This window comes from Neodiprion fabricii, chromosome 5, assembly GCF_021155785.1.
Source record: "Neodiprion fabricii isolate iyNeoFabr1 chromosome 5, iyNeoFabr1.1, whole genome shotgun sequence".
Classification (NCBI taxonomy): domain Eukaryota; kingdom Metazoa; phylum Arthropoda; class Insecta; order Hymenoptera; family Diprionidae; genus Neodiprion; species Neodiprion fabricii.
In genome coordinates, this window is record NC_060243.1 from 27390172 (window position 1) to 27407152 (window position 16981).

General features: G+C 36.4%; 3 protein-coding genes across 6 annotated transcripts; 1 reads left to right on the plus strand and 2 right to left on the minus strand.

Annotated features, from left to right (window-relative positions):
• Positions 1–777: 777 nt before the first annotated feature.
• Positions 778–6353, plus strand: LOC124183917. The gene is made up of 4 exons (XM_046573091.1): positions 778–1297; positions 1854–1988; positions 2171–3207; positions 3348–6353. The coding sequence occupies exons 1-4, from the start codon at positions 961–963 to the stop codon at positions 5196–5198; spliced, it is 3360 nt and encodes a 1119-aa protein (XP_046429047.1). The 5' UTR covers positions 778–960; the 3' UTR covers positions 5199–6353.
• LOC124183934 (serpin B6-like) lies at positions 6179–10346 on the minus strand. Of its 2 annotated transcripts, none has more exons than XM_046573140.1 (8): positions 9476–10346; positions 9152–9233; positions 8750–8932; positions 8321–8531; positions 7977–8191; positions 7670–7858; positions 7264–7399; positions 6179–6994 (listed from the first exon to the last, which is right to left on the minus strand). In XM_046573140.1, exons 2-8 carry the CDS (start codon positions 9230–9232, stop codon positions 6870–6872), a joined length of 1140 nt encoding a protein of 379 aa, XP_046429096.1. In that variant the 5' UTR covers position 9233; positions 9476–10346; the 3' UTR covers positions 6179–6869. The 2 variants fall into 2 exon arrangements, with proteins under 2 accessions (XP_046429096.1, XP_046429095.1); XM_046573139.1 differs by having other exon boundaries at positions 8321–8543.
• A 139-nt stretch (positions 10347–10485) lies between these two features.
• LOC124183933 (antichymotrypsin-2-like) lies at positions 10486–16195 on the minus strand. Of its 3 annotated transcripts, XM_046573138.1 has the most exons (9): positions 14437–14593; positions 14067–14189; positions 13657–13839; positions 13306–13516; positions 12968–13182; positions 12650–12835; positions 12297–12432; positions 11491–11627; positions 10742–10879 (listed from the first exon to the last, which is right to left on the minus strand). In XM_046573138.1, exons 2-9 carry the CDS (start codon positions 14133–14135, stop codon positions 10874–10876), a joined length of 1143 nt encoding a protein of 380 aa, XP_046429094.1. In that variant the 5' UTR covers positions 14136–14189; positions 14437–14593; the 3' UTR covers positions 10742–10873. The 3 variants fall into 3 exon arrangements, with proteins under 3 accessions (XP_046429093.1, XP_046429091.1, XP_046429094.1); XM_046573137.1 differs by lacking the exons at positions 11491–11627; positions 14437–14593 and adding an exon at positions 15977–16195 and having other exon boundaries at positions 10486–10879; XM_046573135.1 differs by lacking the exon at positions 11491–11627 and having other exon boundaries at positions 10486–10879; positions 14437–14592.
• Between the last annotated feature and the right edge of the window lie 786 nt (positions 16196–16981).

Genomic DNA, 16981 nt, shown 5'->3' on the forward strand with positions numbered 1-16981 from the left:
TTAAACAACTACAACTGTTCATACATAAATCACTTATAATATTAGAATGGAATTATAACTAAGATTGGGGAACAGCTAATCTTGGTGAAGCAAAGCGTACGAAACTTGCTTAAATGGTGGAAATCAGGCAAAAATGAAAGAAAAGCTTGTAATTTTTTGTACCCATCACAAGCGGTCGGTATGCTCTTTGATGCCACATGACGTAAAGTGTGTTTTAATTTTCAGCAATATTTGCTTTGCACAACTTTTAAATAAATTATAAATTGACAAGTTCAGTCATTACGAAAAAGCAGTACAGATGTCATTTCATTCTGTTCGAGTGTAGTACCAAAGTAAAATCGACAGTTCCATTGATTGAAAATCAGGTGAATGTTTATTATCGTAAGCCTGGGTAAGTTTAGATTTTCGGATGCAACTTTGGAACAGCGGGAAATTTTCGGATTTCAGCGTGAAATTCAAGATCCGAAATTTTTTGAATTTTGGCAGGAAATTTCCGGATCTCAGCAGGAAATTCAAGTTTCGAAAGTTTTTGAATTTTGGCGGAAAATTCGAAATCCGAAAATTTTCCGCTGTCCCAAGATTGCACCCCTAGTTCAAAGTTAACCCTGTTTACGGTATCCTTTCGTTTGTATTTCCGTGGTACGAGAGCTCGTTCAAAGGAAAGAAAAATACGCGAGGCGTAAATGCGGGCCCGGACTGTTGTACGTTCGCTCCTGAGTATCAGTCACAATGGATAGATACTGGGTATATGGGGACACCAGCGTCAGTGGGAGGGGGCAACCTGTTGCTCTCCCCCACGGTCGAACTTGGACTCATCTTGTTTAAATCTCCGACGGTTGGGTTCAGTAAACGCTGAACGTGAAACGAACGGCGTGTGACGCGAGAGTGAGAGCGAGTGAGAGTGGCGTCTTTGTGTTTGTATTTTTTTGTCGATATTTGGCGTACGATAACATAAAAAAGATGAGTGATTCGGGTGAGACTTTAAAGTACAAATGGACACCTGACAGCACGACGTTGTTGGTGTCGGTTTGGACGGACAAGCAGGTGCAAAAGCAGCTTGAATACGCGACGAAGCCGCAATTGATTTGGGATAGCGTCGCTCGTTACATGCAGAAGAAAGGCTACAACGTCTCAGGCAAACAATGCCGATCGAGAATGAAACAGGTCCTCGTTTGCTACCGGGAAGCAAAAAAAACCGGGACTCGCGCTGGCGTTGAACAGTATTACGAATCCATCGACAAAGTCCTGAAAGACAAACGACTGCTTCAATCGAACATCAACGGTGTTGATACCGTTGGTAAGCCTCACCACGTCGCTCTAACACTATTTATCGTTATCTAACGTATATACACACGCCTACCCCTTCCCGATGAAAGTTTAAACTTCGAAAGGGCCGTGGCGTAAGTTACACGCTGGGTCACGAAATGTTTTGTTGCTTTTATTTACTTTCTACACTCCGACCCTTCGTTATTTCTTTGCCCGATCGTAGGAACGCTTTGTACTTTACCATCAACTTGTTGCATGCTTACCATTAGAAATGCTAACGTTCGTAAAGATTGAGAAAAGCTAATTTGTTGCTCGTTTATTCCGATTATTTTTACGAGGCTGAAGTTAGAAATAAGTGTAGGAATAATCGTTATTTCGCTCCTCTAGGGAAGTCTGAAATTTAGGAAACTATGATAAATAAAATATGCTCATATTTTGAAAAACCAATTCCTTGAAAGTCATTCTAAAATTGCACAATAACGATTTTTATCCCTCATGTTTCGTTACATTGGTTTTACTAATTTCAGCTTTATGTATTTTTACGTTATATTGGATGGATATATAACTGAATAATTTTTCCACGCCAGATGTAGGAGTTAATATAAAATCACCGCCGAAGGATGTCAAGACTAATAAAAACCTGCAAATGCGTTATCAGTATCGCGATCCTGTTGAAACTCTACTCCGTACAGAGGCTCTATCTCCAATGTGGGAACTTGCACGTACGTAGATTCTCAGGTTTTTGAACAAACATAGGATAGTGGAGAAGCTACAACATGCATATTTTGCTACATTAAGATAATCCTCAATCAGAACTTTGTTTCGTTATTTGAACAAAATGTGTGAAAAATAGAATAGATAATAGAAAAGCATAAAACATATTTGTTTTTCGAATGATTTACAGATGATGAGGAATACCCAGATTCACCAGAATCAAATGAAACAGTTTTAGCGCAACCGTATCGTACTTTTTCGCCAGTTAGAGATGCAGCAACAAATACTATTCAACACTTGGCCCCAAACATGAAAAAATCACTGCGGCAAAATGCAGTTCCGGTTAAAGAAATACCGATACAACAAACATTTCGTCAAGCTTCAGTGCCGAATAATTGCTACAGTGAAATACCCTTTCAAAATACAGTGCAAAACGTGCAAAATCATATAATCCAAGAAAATATGCAACAAAATCAAGCCTTACTTCAACAAAACTTACTGCAGGCAGCTCACAATCACTTGATGCAGCAGAATATGCTGCAAAATAATCCTGCACTGCAGCAAAACTTGTTACATAATACAAATCAAATTTTGCAAAGTCAAATGCCGCCGAATTCGGTAAGAATATCAACTGAAGTACAGCCGAATATTATTTTGAACCAAAATCGTATCCCGCAAAATATCCAACGCACGCAAAATCAATTCCAGCAAAGCTCAGCAGCTATGAATAAACAGGCTATGCCACAGGAACCAAGAAAGGCTTCGTTCAGACAAAACTTAGCGGCTACATATAAACAATATCAGGATGCAATCCCAACTCAAAATTTCAACCATAATGTTAATCAAACAGCTGGCCAATTGTCTCCGAACATTTTTGGCGATATCGGACCAAATTTGAATGATGCATTCTGTGAAACTCCCAAACATGAAAAGCCTCAAAATTTAAACGAAACCTTCAACCAGGCGCTACCAATGTACAACCCGCTTTTTTTGCCAAGTCTTGACGCCACATCTTTAACAACAAATGCTACTTACAATGACGACACATTATCCATAGAGTTCTTGCAAGAATCACCGACACCTTCAGAAAAAGGTCTCAGTAAATCAAAAGACTCTGCTGTGAACACTGAATCAGCCCCCGATGCGCCATTTAGGAAAAAAAAAGCACAGAAGCTGGAACAACTTATGATGAGCGCGCTAAGTTCACAGAACGAAGTTGTTAATAAGGTGAACATACTTAAATCATCTGCACTTTGGCTTATTAATGAAACTGGTCCTCCTTAGCAATTGACCTATTTCGGTAGCCTGAACATTCTGAAATTACAAATATTTCAATTATGCTAATAACATGTGACTTATGTTTTCAGATTCTGGCAGCCCAGAGCGATATGGTTACTCGTTTCTTAGACATAGATAGAGATCGTCAAAACAGATTGGAAAACCGGTTGGATCATCTGTTGAATGTAGTTCATGCCTCAGTCTTGAACCAAAGTCCGGAAAAGGAAGCTGAAATACCTCCTCCGCTTCCAGAGCCGAAGATAAGTCGTCTTGCCCCGCCGCCTAAACCAGGAGTTGTTCCACCGAAACTGGATCTAGTTCCGCCAAAACCATGTCGTGTGCCATGTACATTACCTAATTCTAAAATAGAATTGGTCAATCAAAATCCTTTGTCGACCAGACCTGGGGTAGTAACTCCGATTACAAGTCCAAGTGGAAAGCCAGGAACCATATGGTCGAAACTTGGTCCAGTTTCGCAATCTCCTTTCGTAAGGGCACAAATGCAACTCGGATTTTACCCGATTACAAATACAGAAGTGAGAACACAGTCTTCTGCTGAAAGACGTATTGCCAAACAAGGCGGTCTGTTTATGGATACCAAAACGCTTATTTCTGAGACTATTACATTTCTTGATGCAGAAAGAAGAGTGGATGAGAAGGTAGAAAATGCAAGACGTCAAATTGAAACAGAGCAGGATACAACATCGGGAAAAAAATTATCCAACCAAATCGAAAATTATGCTGGATCGATTCTTAGTGCTGCATTTATCGAAACTGAAAAGCAAGTTGAAGAAATGATAGAAAATGCAACGCTAGCTTGCTCAGCCACTGTTAATAATCTGAATGTCGACCACAAAGACAGAGCAGAAATTCTGGTCACAGGACAAGGTGAAGGGTACGAATATCTGCGGCAATTGAATAGCAAGCGGCAGTATGAAAATGATCCTATCAAAAGCTCGACTCCGGCGAAAACTGTACTTCAATCAAGGGTAAATGATGGAAATCCACGAAATGCATACACCACGAGAAGGGAGCAAGAGCGACGAGTAAACTTTGATGATAATCAACAGGATAATACTAAGCAAACAATCCAACAGTTGGCTCAGCTTGTAATGAATAGCGCGCGGTGGCGCAATGCTGCAAATCAACATCAACAAGACAAAAACGATGTTCCAAGCGCTGGTTTTCAAAATATTGCAACAAATGTTGGACCAAGATTCAATAAGAATCAAACGTGTACGAATATGAATGCACAAGGAGCAGGAAACACCTTGAATGCTTATCTCCAATCCAGGTCTGGCACAATAAACAGGGACAGTAAACCATTGATACCGAATAAAGATAGGTATTCGTACGGAGGTCAGCCTGCGCATGTCAGACAAGCGATGGACAATAACGTTAGACTATCTTACAATGGACCTGTAATGACAACTCGACCACAGATGGGTTTTACCACCGATCTATTGGCCAGCGATGATAGCGATAACATACCCATGAATCAGTACAGTGATCAGGTCGGTTTTGTTGTTAATCCTCTATTGAACTACAAGCAGCCAAAACGGTTCTTTACAGATGTCGATAAAGATCAGTTTGTGTATGAACAGCAGCAGCAGCAGCAGCAACAACAACTTCGACACGCCTACAACAAAAATTTCACAGATAATAGACGGACCACTCAGAGCGGTCCTCCGTACATGACTAGCAATGGACATATGGTCATGGCTCAAACTGAAAACATGATTCGCCAATATATTCATAGCAGGAAAGGTAAAGATGACAAGGATACCGATTCGGATAATGATGAGGTATTTCTTGACACCACAGCGAGCATGCCACCGTCATCCTCTCGTCGGAGTTCGCTTACCTCTATGGGAACTGCGATCTCAGGGATATCTTCGAAGTCTGGAAAAGCAGACGGAGCTAACTGCATAGTTAGCTAGATATATCTATAACATTAATCATTGTATTTTTTTTTAAATTAAGCTTGGTTCAATTTTAACCCAGGTTTTACAGTTCTTCCTTTTTATAGATATGATAAATGTTTTTATTCCACATATAGCGTTAGTTTAAGAAGGTTATTCATCAATTATTATACGTGATACGATACCTGAAATACGGTCACTGTTAATTTTTGCATTCAGCTATTGAGGCTAATAGAATTGTAACATGTTTATTTACTCGTTTTCTCGGTAATCAAAGCCGAGGATTGAATAGAAGACTCAATGCTTGTACCTGCAATACAAATCTCACGTAAACATTGAAGATAGAACAAAACACAGAAAATATTTTTGAAACTTTAGGAAAATCCAGGCAGTACTTATTGTTGCTTTGCACAATCAGACTTTACCACAGAGTATATGCAACATTTAGTTTTCAGAATTTTCATCTAAATTTTGGACAGTAAAAATATATCCCTAATTAGATATCGAAATTATTAATATCATTTAGTGCCTTGTGTCCTCATTTCAATTTTTGAAATGATTATTCAAGACTTCGTTGTATCGACGCATCTAATAAAACGTGTATTAATGGTTATAATCACAATATGGAGAAAAATAATTGTTAATTCGTTCGTGAAGATTCTCACGTGATGATTCTCACGTGATGTAGTGATCAACGCTTTTGTCCAGTGGTGTTCAATTTTCATGAAACCCAAACAATCTCAAGAGTTTTCAGACATATGCGAGTTCAAGTGAAAAGTTTCCAATATTAAATTACGATAAAAGTATTGTATGAATACGAAAAAAATAGAAATAAGACGAATATGTCTTAGAGTAGTAGAATATAATAATGAAGCTTCCACGTCTCGATTGATTATGAGTAGTGCAATACTTCATTGAATCAGAGATACATTACTCATTACATTGAAATATATCATAATTTTAACAACATTGTTAATTACATTTAAATTTTTATTGAAATAAAATATATTGGAATTATATCTATTGCAAAAAGGCATTAATTTATCCATTATATTATCGTATAAGAATAGATAATGATAGATGTATGTTAAAAAGGTATTTTTACGGATAGAAAGGTTGATAAGTACTTTCAATATAGATGACATCCATTGACTATAGCTTCAGGGGTTACATGGATCTCAAAGGTTAAAAAAAAACCATATTTTTCTTATTTTTTTTTCTATATAATAACAGAATTTTTTTATTCAAACTTAAGGCAAACTTAGCTAGTGATTAGACGAAGGATTTTTTTTTCTTCGATCACAACTTATTTGACAATGAAATACATGGTGTAAATTGTACCGAAAATTGTACTTTTTTGCATAAAACTCTGTAGAAAATAGAAATTTCAATTTTTTTAAAATCCTCCGTCCAATCACTAGCTATACTCACCTGCTAACGGAACATATTTGGTTTTTTGACTTTAGATAAAGTTGGCATGAGTTACCGTGTCTATCGCGAAAATACTGGGTCTCAAATGTAGACAGTTAAAGCTGTTGACTCACAATCGGTAAAACGATTAGTCATATTTACAAGTATAAAGGAACAGTTAATGAAAATTCACCCAACTCATAAAAACTCTGGTGAAATCCTATAACAGAGTTAATTTTCAGTTCGATTTTTCGAACAATGCTCATGATTATATTGTACCTAGTTGGGCTGTTGAACAATGCCATTGAAGAGGGAAATTCCAGTGTTTCGATGATATATTGCATAGTAATAAGGCTGATTAACTTCGAATTCTCGTGGTCCACAACGCCTTGTGATTTGCATTTCTGAAAATTATACATGAACAATGAAGCCATATCCCTTCCATTATTTCAAACTTTGGTAAGCAGAAAATCGACGATGTACATGGACATCTGTCCAAATTGTATGACATAAGCTGGATTGTGTAGGATTTAATGGCTCATAATTTTCTGGGCATTGTTCAGAATTATTATGTACCTTAATTTGCTGTTGCAAAATCAACGGCTTGAACTGCACGAAAATCTTTTATATCTTTGTAATTAAAATAAAGTTATTCCAATGAATCTTTACTCACTTGTAACAGCAGCTGCCTCAGTACCTTCTTCATTAACCTCGATGAATGCCTTTTGAACGACTTTACTAACTTTGAGCGAAAACTCAGCTATACCAGAAAAATCCGCTCCATTTGTAAACATTTCAGTCATTCCCAACTAGAATAAAAATATGTAACAGATTTGAAGGGACAGGTGCTTGAGCCTACTCAGAAACAGAAATTCTACAAATTCTACGGATGCATAAAAATTTAACAACTATATAAAACAGATCATTACAAATTTTTTTTGGTTTTATTTCATTCACATTGTTTTATAAATGACAGTTTCGGATTTATTTGAAAGGAGTAGAATACTGAATGCAACTAAAATTCAACTTTTGACGAGTGAAATGGATGATAGCATATTTTGTAATAATTAAAACTGTACCTTTATCAAAGTATTCTGGAGGTCTAAACTGCATTCAATCTTAAATTTTGGTAAGTATACAACTACATCTCTCAGAGAAATTTGTTGCAATCTTTCTTTGAGATTCACTTCATGAAGATTATCTTCGATCGTTTTTAATCCATTTACAATTTTGTTTGGTAAAATTATAATCATGCTGAGCTCTCCACCCTAGGAAATACGGAATAATATATTGACCTTGTGAACCTTTTTACCCTTTGCACCACAACTGACATGAAATGTACAACGACAGTACATGCTAATTTGCATAAAAATTCACTTTTTATACCTGGTACGGTAATTCAATAAAGCTTGCGTCAAGCTCTGGAAGAGCCTGCATTCTGAATTTATGTTTGATACACATGGTAGGAACATGTTTAGTAGTTTTTTCATCAACATAGAACGGTCTGTCCTGAGTTCGAGAAGGATCAAACTTTCTCTCCCATTGACCTTTGAAGTACACTGCGTTCACCAATACCAACTTTGTGTCTGCACAAATACTGTCTGAAATTACACAAGGATAGAAACACGCAAGTAAAGTCGTAGCTGTAAATAAATTTCTCATGGCTTCTTCGGAATCCATATTCAACTTATAATTTACTTTAGTACACTAGGTACTACAATAATTATTACTTGGTGTAATAACGTCTTTTATGCGATTGTTTGTTTGCTCTTCGCACCAAGTATTTATAGTTTTAGCGGCAGTCGATGCATCGCCAAAGTCTACTTCCTGACTCGAGGACAAGAATTTTGCAGTCATCAATTCCTTGTACGTAGATTTTACTGCGAATCCAGAAGCTGTAAATATTTTATTAGCCAGACGCAGTTCAACTCCTTTTGCAGTCTGAAACATAAACTTCTTTGATATTCCAAACTTAGGATGAAGTTTGTGGAACGAAAACGAATAGCTATGACCATGGAGTATAATATTGTGTAAAGTAATTATGACATTAAAAATACTAGGTGCAACAGTATCTCCAGTGTAGAGCTTGAAGAGAGATCAAGTACCAATTCATACATACAAATTGATATTAGTGTACGGCGTCTCGATTCGCAACTCACATTCAGAAGTGTAATGAGGGAACGGTAGCCCGATTGGCCAAGACTGTCGTTATCGGGGAGAAGAAGAGCTGATCGCATTTGAGTAGCAGTCTTGCCGTTGGCCCCATAAGCAGCCATGGCCAGTACCACTTGAACACTCAATGGAGACATGATCAAGTTATTGGATTTATCACCTACCAGTACCTGAAAATGTGAAATTACAGTGAGAAAAATTATAAAAAAGAATTTATATCTATACAAATGCACAAATGAGATCAAACAGTGGGACGATCGGTTCATGGTGTTATAATCAGTTGATTTATTCTTGACAGCTGCAATAAATAACAAGGTCTATTTATAGATAATTCTAATTAATAACGAGTTGTGTTGAATGTAATAATCAAATTACATTTATGCGTCTACCTTTAGAAAACTAGTAGCAAAGTGATTGGCAGCCTCCGTAATGGCCTGAAGGCCGTTATTATCATGTATTTCTTCACCCATACTGTAATAAAGAACGAATGAAAATGCTTTTACTGAAATATACCTAAAGAAACAATATTAAACGATGCTTGTATAACAAATACAAGATAGTTCGTTCACTTTGATCAAATTATAGTACAATGCTATTTTTAGAAGAAAAGTTCCAATAACTTCCAGTATCAATAATTGATCTGTTCCAAATTTTACAAGTACGTAATGATGATATTTTTATCTATCATATGTAATTAACAACAAAGCAGTCACCTGTGTATTAAGTTTGTCTTCGTATAAGTGCCGATTTTTTCAGGAAATGCTAAAAGCCAATTCACTGTACTTTCAACGTACAATTCTCGCGAACTTATAGAAACTGATAGATCGAAGTATATAATATTGCGCTAGAGGTCTAAAAGTACGACTATACGTAATGCATAACGATTCAGCCCACAAATAGATTCGTGTGCGAATACTGGACGACGTTCATTTTCAGAATATGAGAATACAATAAAATTCTGAGACGAGATTCATGCTCATTCACGGTGTGGTGCTTAAAATAAGATCTTTTGAAAACAATTGGTTCTTAATTCGACTGCTAGTTCAGCTGAAAATGTCACGCATCAAGCACGCAGTATTATTTCTGAAACAACTGTTATTTATTCCATGTATAAATTGTAACTTGGTATTTTAAATGCGCGTTACAAACGAAAGATCTCGGAATCCTAGACGGAACCGAAAATGAGGGAAATCGCGGTAACATATGCAAATGGAATAGAAAGAGAACGCCAGGACGAGGGTCATGCATCCGAAACTCTGAGAGGCTAGCGAGTTGAATATTTCAGGATTTTTTTTTACGAGTATAGCGCGTTAACTGTTAAAATTAACTGTCAGAATCACTGCCCCTTGTGTACATAGGTATAAACACCAAGTGAAGTGAAAACACCGAAAGTCTAATTGTATTATTTACTGATATAATTAAGGGATGTTATACTTACCATTGTTTATTATGTTTACTGAGCTTAATTAATCGCTTTGTCAATTTATTTAGGTACGTGATAATTCTCGGGACAACTATCCATTCAAATATACTTGTTTCAAAATTACAATTCCTTTCCAATTATTTCAGTGCCACTACTCACCAATTTTTGTAAAAATACATTTAACATTTTTGACTAACAGTTGAATCCTATGAAGACAATTGACAACGCTTTTGACTATCAATAACATGGGGATTACAAAACGAAAAATTACCACAGATTTTAAATTCAAAAAAACGAATATTTAAAAGTTGTAAAATTTATTTATAAGCAATGTATTCAATTCAACACTGGTTCGCAGAAATTAATTAACGACGATGAGCACAAACATTAAAAATTATATTTGATGACACGTGGGAGGCATTCTAGCAAAAATATCGGTTCGTCACTCATATAGAAATGAAGACGGTCATCTGTATTGCGTTATTTACACCAAAGTGATTTGGCCATCTGTACAAATATCTATGGGGTTATTTACACTACAATGATGGGTCTACCACATGGCCGCTAAACAACGATACGATGTCCCCGTCGTCATCAGAGCTGCTTTGCGTTAAAGATACAATCATGTAAACGAACGGGTGGTCGACGGCTAGTTCAGCTGAAAATATCATGCACCGAGCCTGGAGCATTATTCCTGAAACGTGAACGTTATTTACGTATAGTTTGTAATAATGGATAATTAATTTTAATAGTGAGATTGATTTTGATGAATATTAATAAAATGTAGCATAATTTGATTTCAGTTTGCAAACTCTGTATGTATCGTAACTACAATAGTTTCTGAACATTATTTATCACAGAACGAATTTTTTTTTTCTAAATCCTCTCACTTGGCTATAATTAACCAGTTTTGTCTGTAGCTAATAATTACTTCGATCACGGGTCAGTAAAAATTAAAATCAGTATCTGAAGTTACGGGTAGTCTCATAAACGAAGACAATACCTCTAGTCTATCATATAACTTCATAATGCCATGTAGATAATATCTGTAAGTGAGTTACTCAAGATATCAAGATTTCACTCAATAACAGATAATACTTTATTGTAATACATTTTGTATCAAAGCTAGTCATTTATATCGTAGTAAACACTATGCCTGTAGAAAAAGTTTCAAATCGCATATATGCACAAAAATGCGCATGATAGCTTGCGATGCAGCTGAAAAAAAGATCATTTTTCCGAAATAAGCTGGAATGAAATTAAATTTCTATCACAATATTGAGGAATAAGATTAATTCACATTACGTTAGGTTCTCGAATAATTCCGGTGAATAAGGATATTCCAGTGCTGTGATGGTATATTGCATAATGATATGGTCGATCGACTTCAAATCTCAGCGGAGGTTCCTCGATATATGCGCACATTAAAACTAAGGCTACACCTAAACAAAAAAAAAATTGTCTTGAAATAGTACATTTCAATCAGTAACTATTATTATTTATAAATCAAATAAGCAGTATACGTACAATTTAGAGTTTGAAAGACATTTTATGACTCATTTTGTTAATACGAAGATCCAGAAGATTAGTGGTGAATTATGATATTTTTGCACATAATTATATCTACGAAAATCAATTAAAGGCACATGCAAATTAAGTTTAATACATTGAAAATAAATAGTGATGTGTGTAATAAAAAAAATGTAAAAATTACCAAAGCTCTTAGCGTGGTATGAAAACGTACATAAATTATTCGCTAAAATATATTGTAAGAATATGCGATAAGAAATTGTGAACGGAACCAAAAAGTAGTGGTGAGAGAGTTGCATAGCTTACTGTGCAAATTCCCTTTTCTGTCTTCTAGAATTCAGCCTCAGTGGTGAATAAAAAGGAGGCTAAATGTACTGCTGGATCGTAAAACTCGATTGGTATATACAATATTGTTGTAAGACATTAAAACAACGTCTGAGAAAAATGTTCAAAAACTATTGCAGAAAATTAAATGACGCGAAGGCAGAGAGAAATGGTGATATGCGATTCAATGGAGGCAAAAGTACAGGATTAAATTAGGGTCAGTGCACTGCTGTGATGTTCGCAGAACTTTGACTTACCAGTAGCAGCAGCAGCTTCGCTACCTTCCTCGTTTACTTCGATGAATGCTTTTTGGATGACTTTGCTAACTTTGAGTGGAGTATCAGATATACCAGAGAAGTCAGCCTCTTCTCCAAACATGTCAGTCATTCCCAACTAAAAGTAGACGTGTACAGTGGATAGAAAAATAATCAGCAACTCAAACTTCTTATAGTTAGTTATTCTAGGACAGGTTTTTTTTGAAATTACATGAATTGGACAGAAATTTGGTAGCAAAAAAATTCCAGAAGTTATGCAATACACACAAGTTGTTCAGAGAAATTCGATCAGTTGCTATTTATAATGAAAAGTTGCAATTTACTTCGTATGTTACCTTTTCAAGTGTCTCTTGGAGATCTAAAGTACTTTCTATCTTGAATTTTGGCAAGAAAAGCTCGACGTCGCTGGGATACGATTTTTGCAAACTTTGTTTCAGATTCACTTGATGAAGATTATCCTGAATTTTTTGGAGGCCATCCACTTCGTACGGTACAATGATTATCATACTCAGCTCGTCCCCCTGAGAAATAGAAAAAAAATTAAAATATTTCTGAACCAGATTATCCTATGAATGTTTGATAGTACATGACTAGACCGAATGATCGATTAACGTCAATATTCACATCTCCAATTGATCCTCAAGTCTCTATACCTGGTACGGGATCTCGATGAATCTCGCACTCAACTCTGGAAGATCGCCAAATCGCAGTTTGTGTTTTATGAACATGGTAGGTACACATTTTGTAGTGTGTTCATCGATGTGGAAAGGTCTATCTTTCGTCAAAGCGGGATTAAATTTTTTGTCCCATTGTCCCTTGAAATATACTGCGTTCACAAGTACCAATTTTGTGTCTGAGTTGAGGCAGTCTATGAACAGGGACTCAGTTAAATGTCTTGAAAAGTTCTATAACTCCACAAGTTCTTCCAACTCGAAGAAGATTACAATTCCAACAAAACTTGCCAGATTCGGTTGCAGACATAAGTATTTACCTTCAGTAATTAAATCCTTAATACGTTTGTTAGTTTTCTCCTCGCACCAAGTATTGATTGTTTTAGAAGCTTGTGTCGGGTCGTTGAAGTCAACTTCCTCACTCGAGGAGTAAAATTTTTTAGACGTCAACTCTTTGTACTCAGGTTTTACTTCAAACTGAGAAGCTGTGTATATTTTATTAGCAAGACGTAATTCCACTCCTTTCACAGCCTGAAAAAAATTCTGGTCAAATTTTTTTCAAAGTAAATCCGGAGCACACATTCTCACATGCAAGGATAAATAGAGCGGAACTGCTGTCGTGCAGCTTTTAGAAAGTACCAACACCAGAATAAATTATTTGCATTACTTACGTTCAATGTTTCGATAAGAGACTGATAACCCGATTGGCCTACTTCATTCTCAGTGGGAATGAATAAACAAGAGCGCATTTGAGTTGCGGTTCTGCCACCTGCTCCGTAGGCAGCCATCGCCAGCACTACCTGAGCGCTCAACGGCGACATGATCAAGTTGCCAGGTTTGTCATTACCGACGGTCTGAAATTTCAAAATATTGAAAAAACAGTCCATAGAAGCTTACAAAACTAATTAAAATCCCTGTAAATTCTATCATTTACAAATTTTGCAGTTCAAATAGGCACAAAAAATGTAATGCATACGTAACATATAAATGGGTATCAGAGAAGTTTTGTCACCGAAAATAAACTGTCATTTCTCACTGGATCATTAAAGAATCTGAGTAAAGTAATTGCGTTTAAACAAACCTTTAAGAAATTGTTACCAAATTGGCCAGTAGTTTCAGCTACGGCATGAAGTCCAACGTTTCCAGCCATAATCGTTGGCTCAAACTGCTATCGCAGCAACAATATCGACAGGCGGTAATAATACTGAAACAAGAATCAGAGTTTTGCAGTAAATACATAAATGCCAAGCGAATTCTGTATATGAATTATTTCCGCTTCTTATCCTGCATTGCAAATCGACCAAAAGCTATGACTGCGACGAGTGATAAAAACGAAATTTCATATATACAGTTACAAGATTCTGCATGCGGTGGCAAGCATAATTACGAATTAGACTGATTAAGCAATTCATGAAAGCGGGATTAAAACGGAGATTATTTTCATTTCTCACTTATCAAGCGTTAATTATCGAACGGTGCCTCAGGCCGAGTGCAAGATAGGCGCATTTATCGATGATAAATAGGACACCGGTGTACGCCTACGAATCCTACAATCATACTAGGAATGTTTGTGCGCTGTAATTCCTGCGTACGCAGTAGGTTGTGAGTCATCCGGAAAAAACGCGACTCTTCGGCTAGACGGCTACGGAGATAGGAGGGGGAAAAGGCGTCGTTCGGATTCTAGTTGTCTTATACCTATATTCGTTGCTCTACCGCGGAAGGACTTTCTTTACGTACCAGACGAAGATATCAGATCAGAGCGAAACGGGTTTATAGGATAAAAATAGACTACATAGTTCCGAAATACGTTGGACGGACAGATCGTGGTATAAGAGCAACTGATGATCGCCACTAAAAAAAACTTCTTTGACTTCATACCGGTGAAATTTTTCAACGTTTCATGTATTTTCCGTGCGTATCGCAAGTCGTAAGCGCAGTAACGTTACTTGAAATCGAAGAAATAATTTAACTAAGATTTTTCCGCAAATAATATTAACTTAAACAAGTCTTAAAAAAGATAACAATGTCGCTTATCATTTGTGTCCTGTCATTGAAACCAATAAATTTTTATCCTTAGAACAATCTGTTCCAAATTTGAAAGGAAGAAAGCTATTTGGAATGCAAATTCAAAAGTTTCACAAATCTACTGGAATGTATCGTGTTTCATCACAGCATGTATTCTATAATGCTGATTTAGGTATAGAAGAAGAAAAAATTATGGTGCTGAAATTCACCTGTATGCCAGTAGTCTATACAGTTGGGAAAATTATTTTTACCGGCATAGCATTCTCACTGAATTGCGATAAGCCGATGCCAATTGTGTTGCTATTATACCGAATAATAAAAATAAAAGTGAAGCAAACGATTGTAAGAAAATTTTAATGCACCCGCATTATTATTACATGTGCATGCAAACAGCATCAAACGATTTCTGAATCAATCCGCGACATTTAGATCACAAAAACGTAGAAATTACGTATCACTACATTCATCATTCATCATCTACAGTATACAATCCAGTTGGAATGTACATTTGAAATTGCAGTTTTTCGATTCCACTATTTCCTTTTTGTACTCGTTGGGGGGGGGGGGGGGGCATTGGTAGTCTAGATTCCGCATTTTGGTCAGATTTATTTTGTAGAAGCTTCAGCCGCCATCTTGAAATTACGGAGGTATTGTTTTTGTTAAATGTAATTGTAAGGAACTTAATCGTCTACAACTTTGGTATGAACAAGATTTTGCCTACAATCGATGTTTTCCGACTCAAACCGTAAATTCAAGATAGCGGCTGAAGCCACTGCAGAATCTGGTTGAAATTCTGATTTTCTGTGCTGGATTTAGACTACCAATGCCCCCCCCCCCCCCGTCGCTCCTTCGCCAAATGATTACGAAAAGAATAACGATATTGAAAAATTGTCATTTAAGTTCGTTTTTTTTTTTTTTTTTTTTTTTTTGACAGAGCGGATGTTATAATGACACATAACGGCTTACCGTTAGATGATATTCTGCGGTTGAAACAGAGGTGTGTAGAAACTTGCGAAAGGTAGATATCAGAAACAAGAACAGCTTGGCAAATAATAATCCTACGTCCGCAACGCACGGAATACAAAACTGAACTGAGAGCAAATAACGTACTGCTCCGTTAGGTAATCGGTGATTTCGGGTTTAGAACTGTCAGTTTCAATTTCACCGTTTAAGATAAACACGTTTACAGATTACCACACCTTTGATCGAAGATAACTGATCGTATGACGCATCAAAACACTTGAACGCTCTCATTGAAACACTTCTATACTTTGGCAACGACACCGAGTGGATCCATATATTAATTGCTTACACGTCTGCAGTTGAAGATTAGAACAATTCGTAGAGGTGTAAGAGTGTAATATAGAACACCTACGTACGAGAATATAAATACCTATACCAGTTACTGTTCTTTTCAGTACACAATAGATTAACCGGCTTAAAACTCACTCAATAATTTCATGTATCAGATGCGGGTCAGCGCTAACTACGCTTTTTAATTAAACCGTCACGCGTGGACGTTGAGCGTCCGTGTAATACTTGGACAAGAAGTTTTAACTTCTATGCAAATAACATTTTTCACGATCAATGCTAGTATTCGTGAGTAACGATGATATCGTTATGGAAATTTTTAGATATTTCTTTCAAAGAACGACTCTTTTCAAGTTCACTTCTTCCTGTTGGCTGTATGCTAGTGCGAAATGTGCCAAGATTTTCATGTCGTTGGAGTTAAAAACTACCGAATATAAATTCCTGCTATTCTACGCCTTTGCGGTTTTGTCCTCAAGTTTAGCGAAATTGCATTGTTTGATCGATAGATTGATAGAAGGTATTTAAAATTTTGACAATTTCTCCAACACTTGCAGTCAAACTGTTCTTCAATTCTTTTCCACCCGTCGATCACCCATGAAAATATTCATTATTCCAGGGTATAATGATTCGTGAAAATTACATGTTTGCATTTTTATTATA

What these genes read in the sequence shown, in the direction of transcription:
- LOC124183917 (XM_046573091.1), top strand. Translation starts at nt 961, where the DNA reads ATGAGTGATTCGGGTGAGACTTTAAAGTACAAATGGACACCTGACAGC. An exon ending in CAACGGTGTTGATACCGTTG is followed by an intron (nt 1,298 to 1,853) that starts GTAAGCCTCACC and finishes TTTCCACGCCAG; the next exon opens with ATGTAGGAGTTAATATAAAA. An exon ending in AGAACGAAGTTGTTAATAAG is followed by an intron (nt 3,208 to 3,347) that starts GTGAACATACTT and finishes TTATGTTTTCAG; the next exon opens with ATTCTGGCAGCCCAGAGCGA.
- LOC124183934 (XM_046573139.1), bottom strand. Translation starts at nt 9,232, where the DNA reads ATGGGTGAAGAAATACATGATAATAACGGCCTTCAGGCCATTACGGAG. An exon ending in CCCTCATTACACTTCTGAAT is followed by an intron (nt 8,544 to 8,749) that starts GTGAGTTGCGAA and finishes ATATCAAAGAAG; the next exon opens with TTTATGTTTCAGACTGCAAA. An exon ending in TCCAGAATACTTTGATAAAG is followed by an intron (nt 7,400 to 7,669) that starts GTACAGTTTTAA and finishes TTTTTATTCTAG; the next exon opens with TTGGGAATGACTGAAATGTT.
- LOC124183933 (XM_046573137.1), bottom strand. Translation starts at nt 14,135, where the DNA reads ATGGCTGGAAACGTTGGACTTCATGCCGTAGCTGAAACTACTGGCCAA. An exon ending in TTGGTAACAATTTCTTAAAG is followed by an intron (nt 13,840 to 14,066) that starts GTTTGTTTAAAC and finishes TTGAAATTTCAG; the next exon opens with ACCGTCGGTAATGACAAACC. An exon ending in TAAGGATTTAATTACTGAAG is followed by an intron (nt 13,183 to 13,305) that starts GTAAATACTTAT and finishes CCCTGTTCATAG; the next exon opens with ACTGCCTCAACTCAGACACA.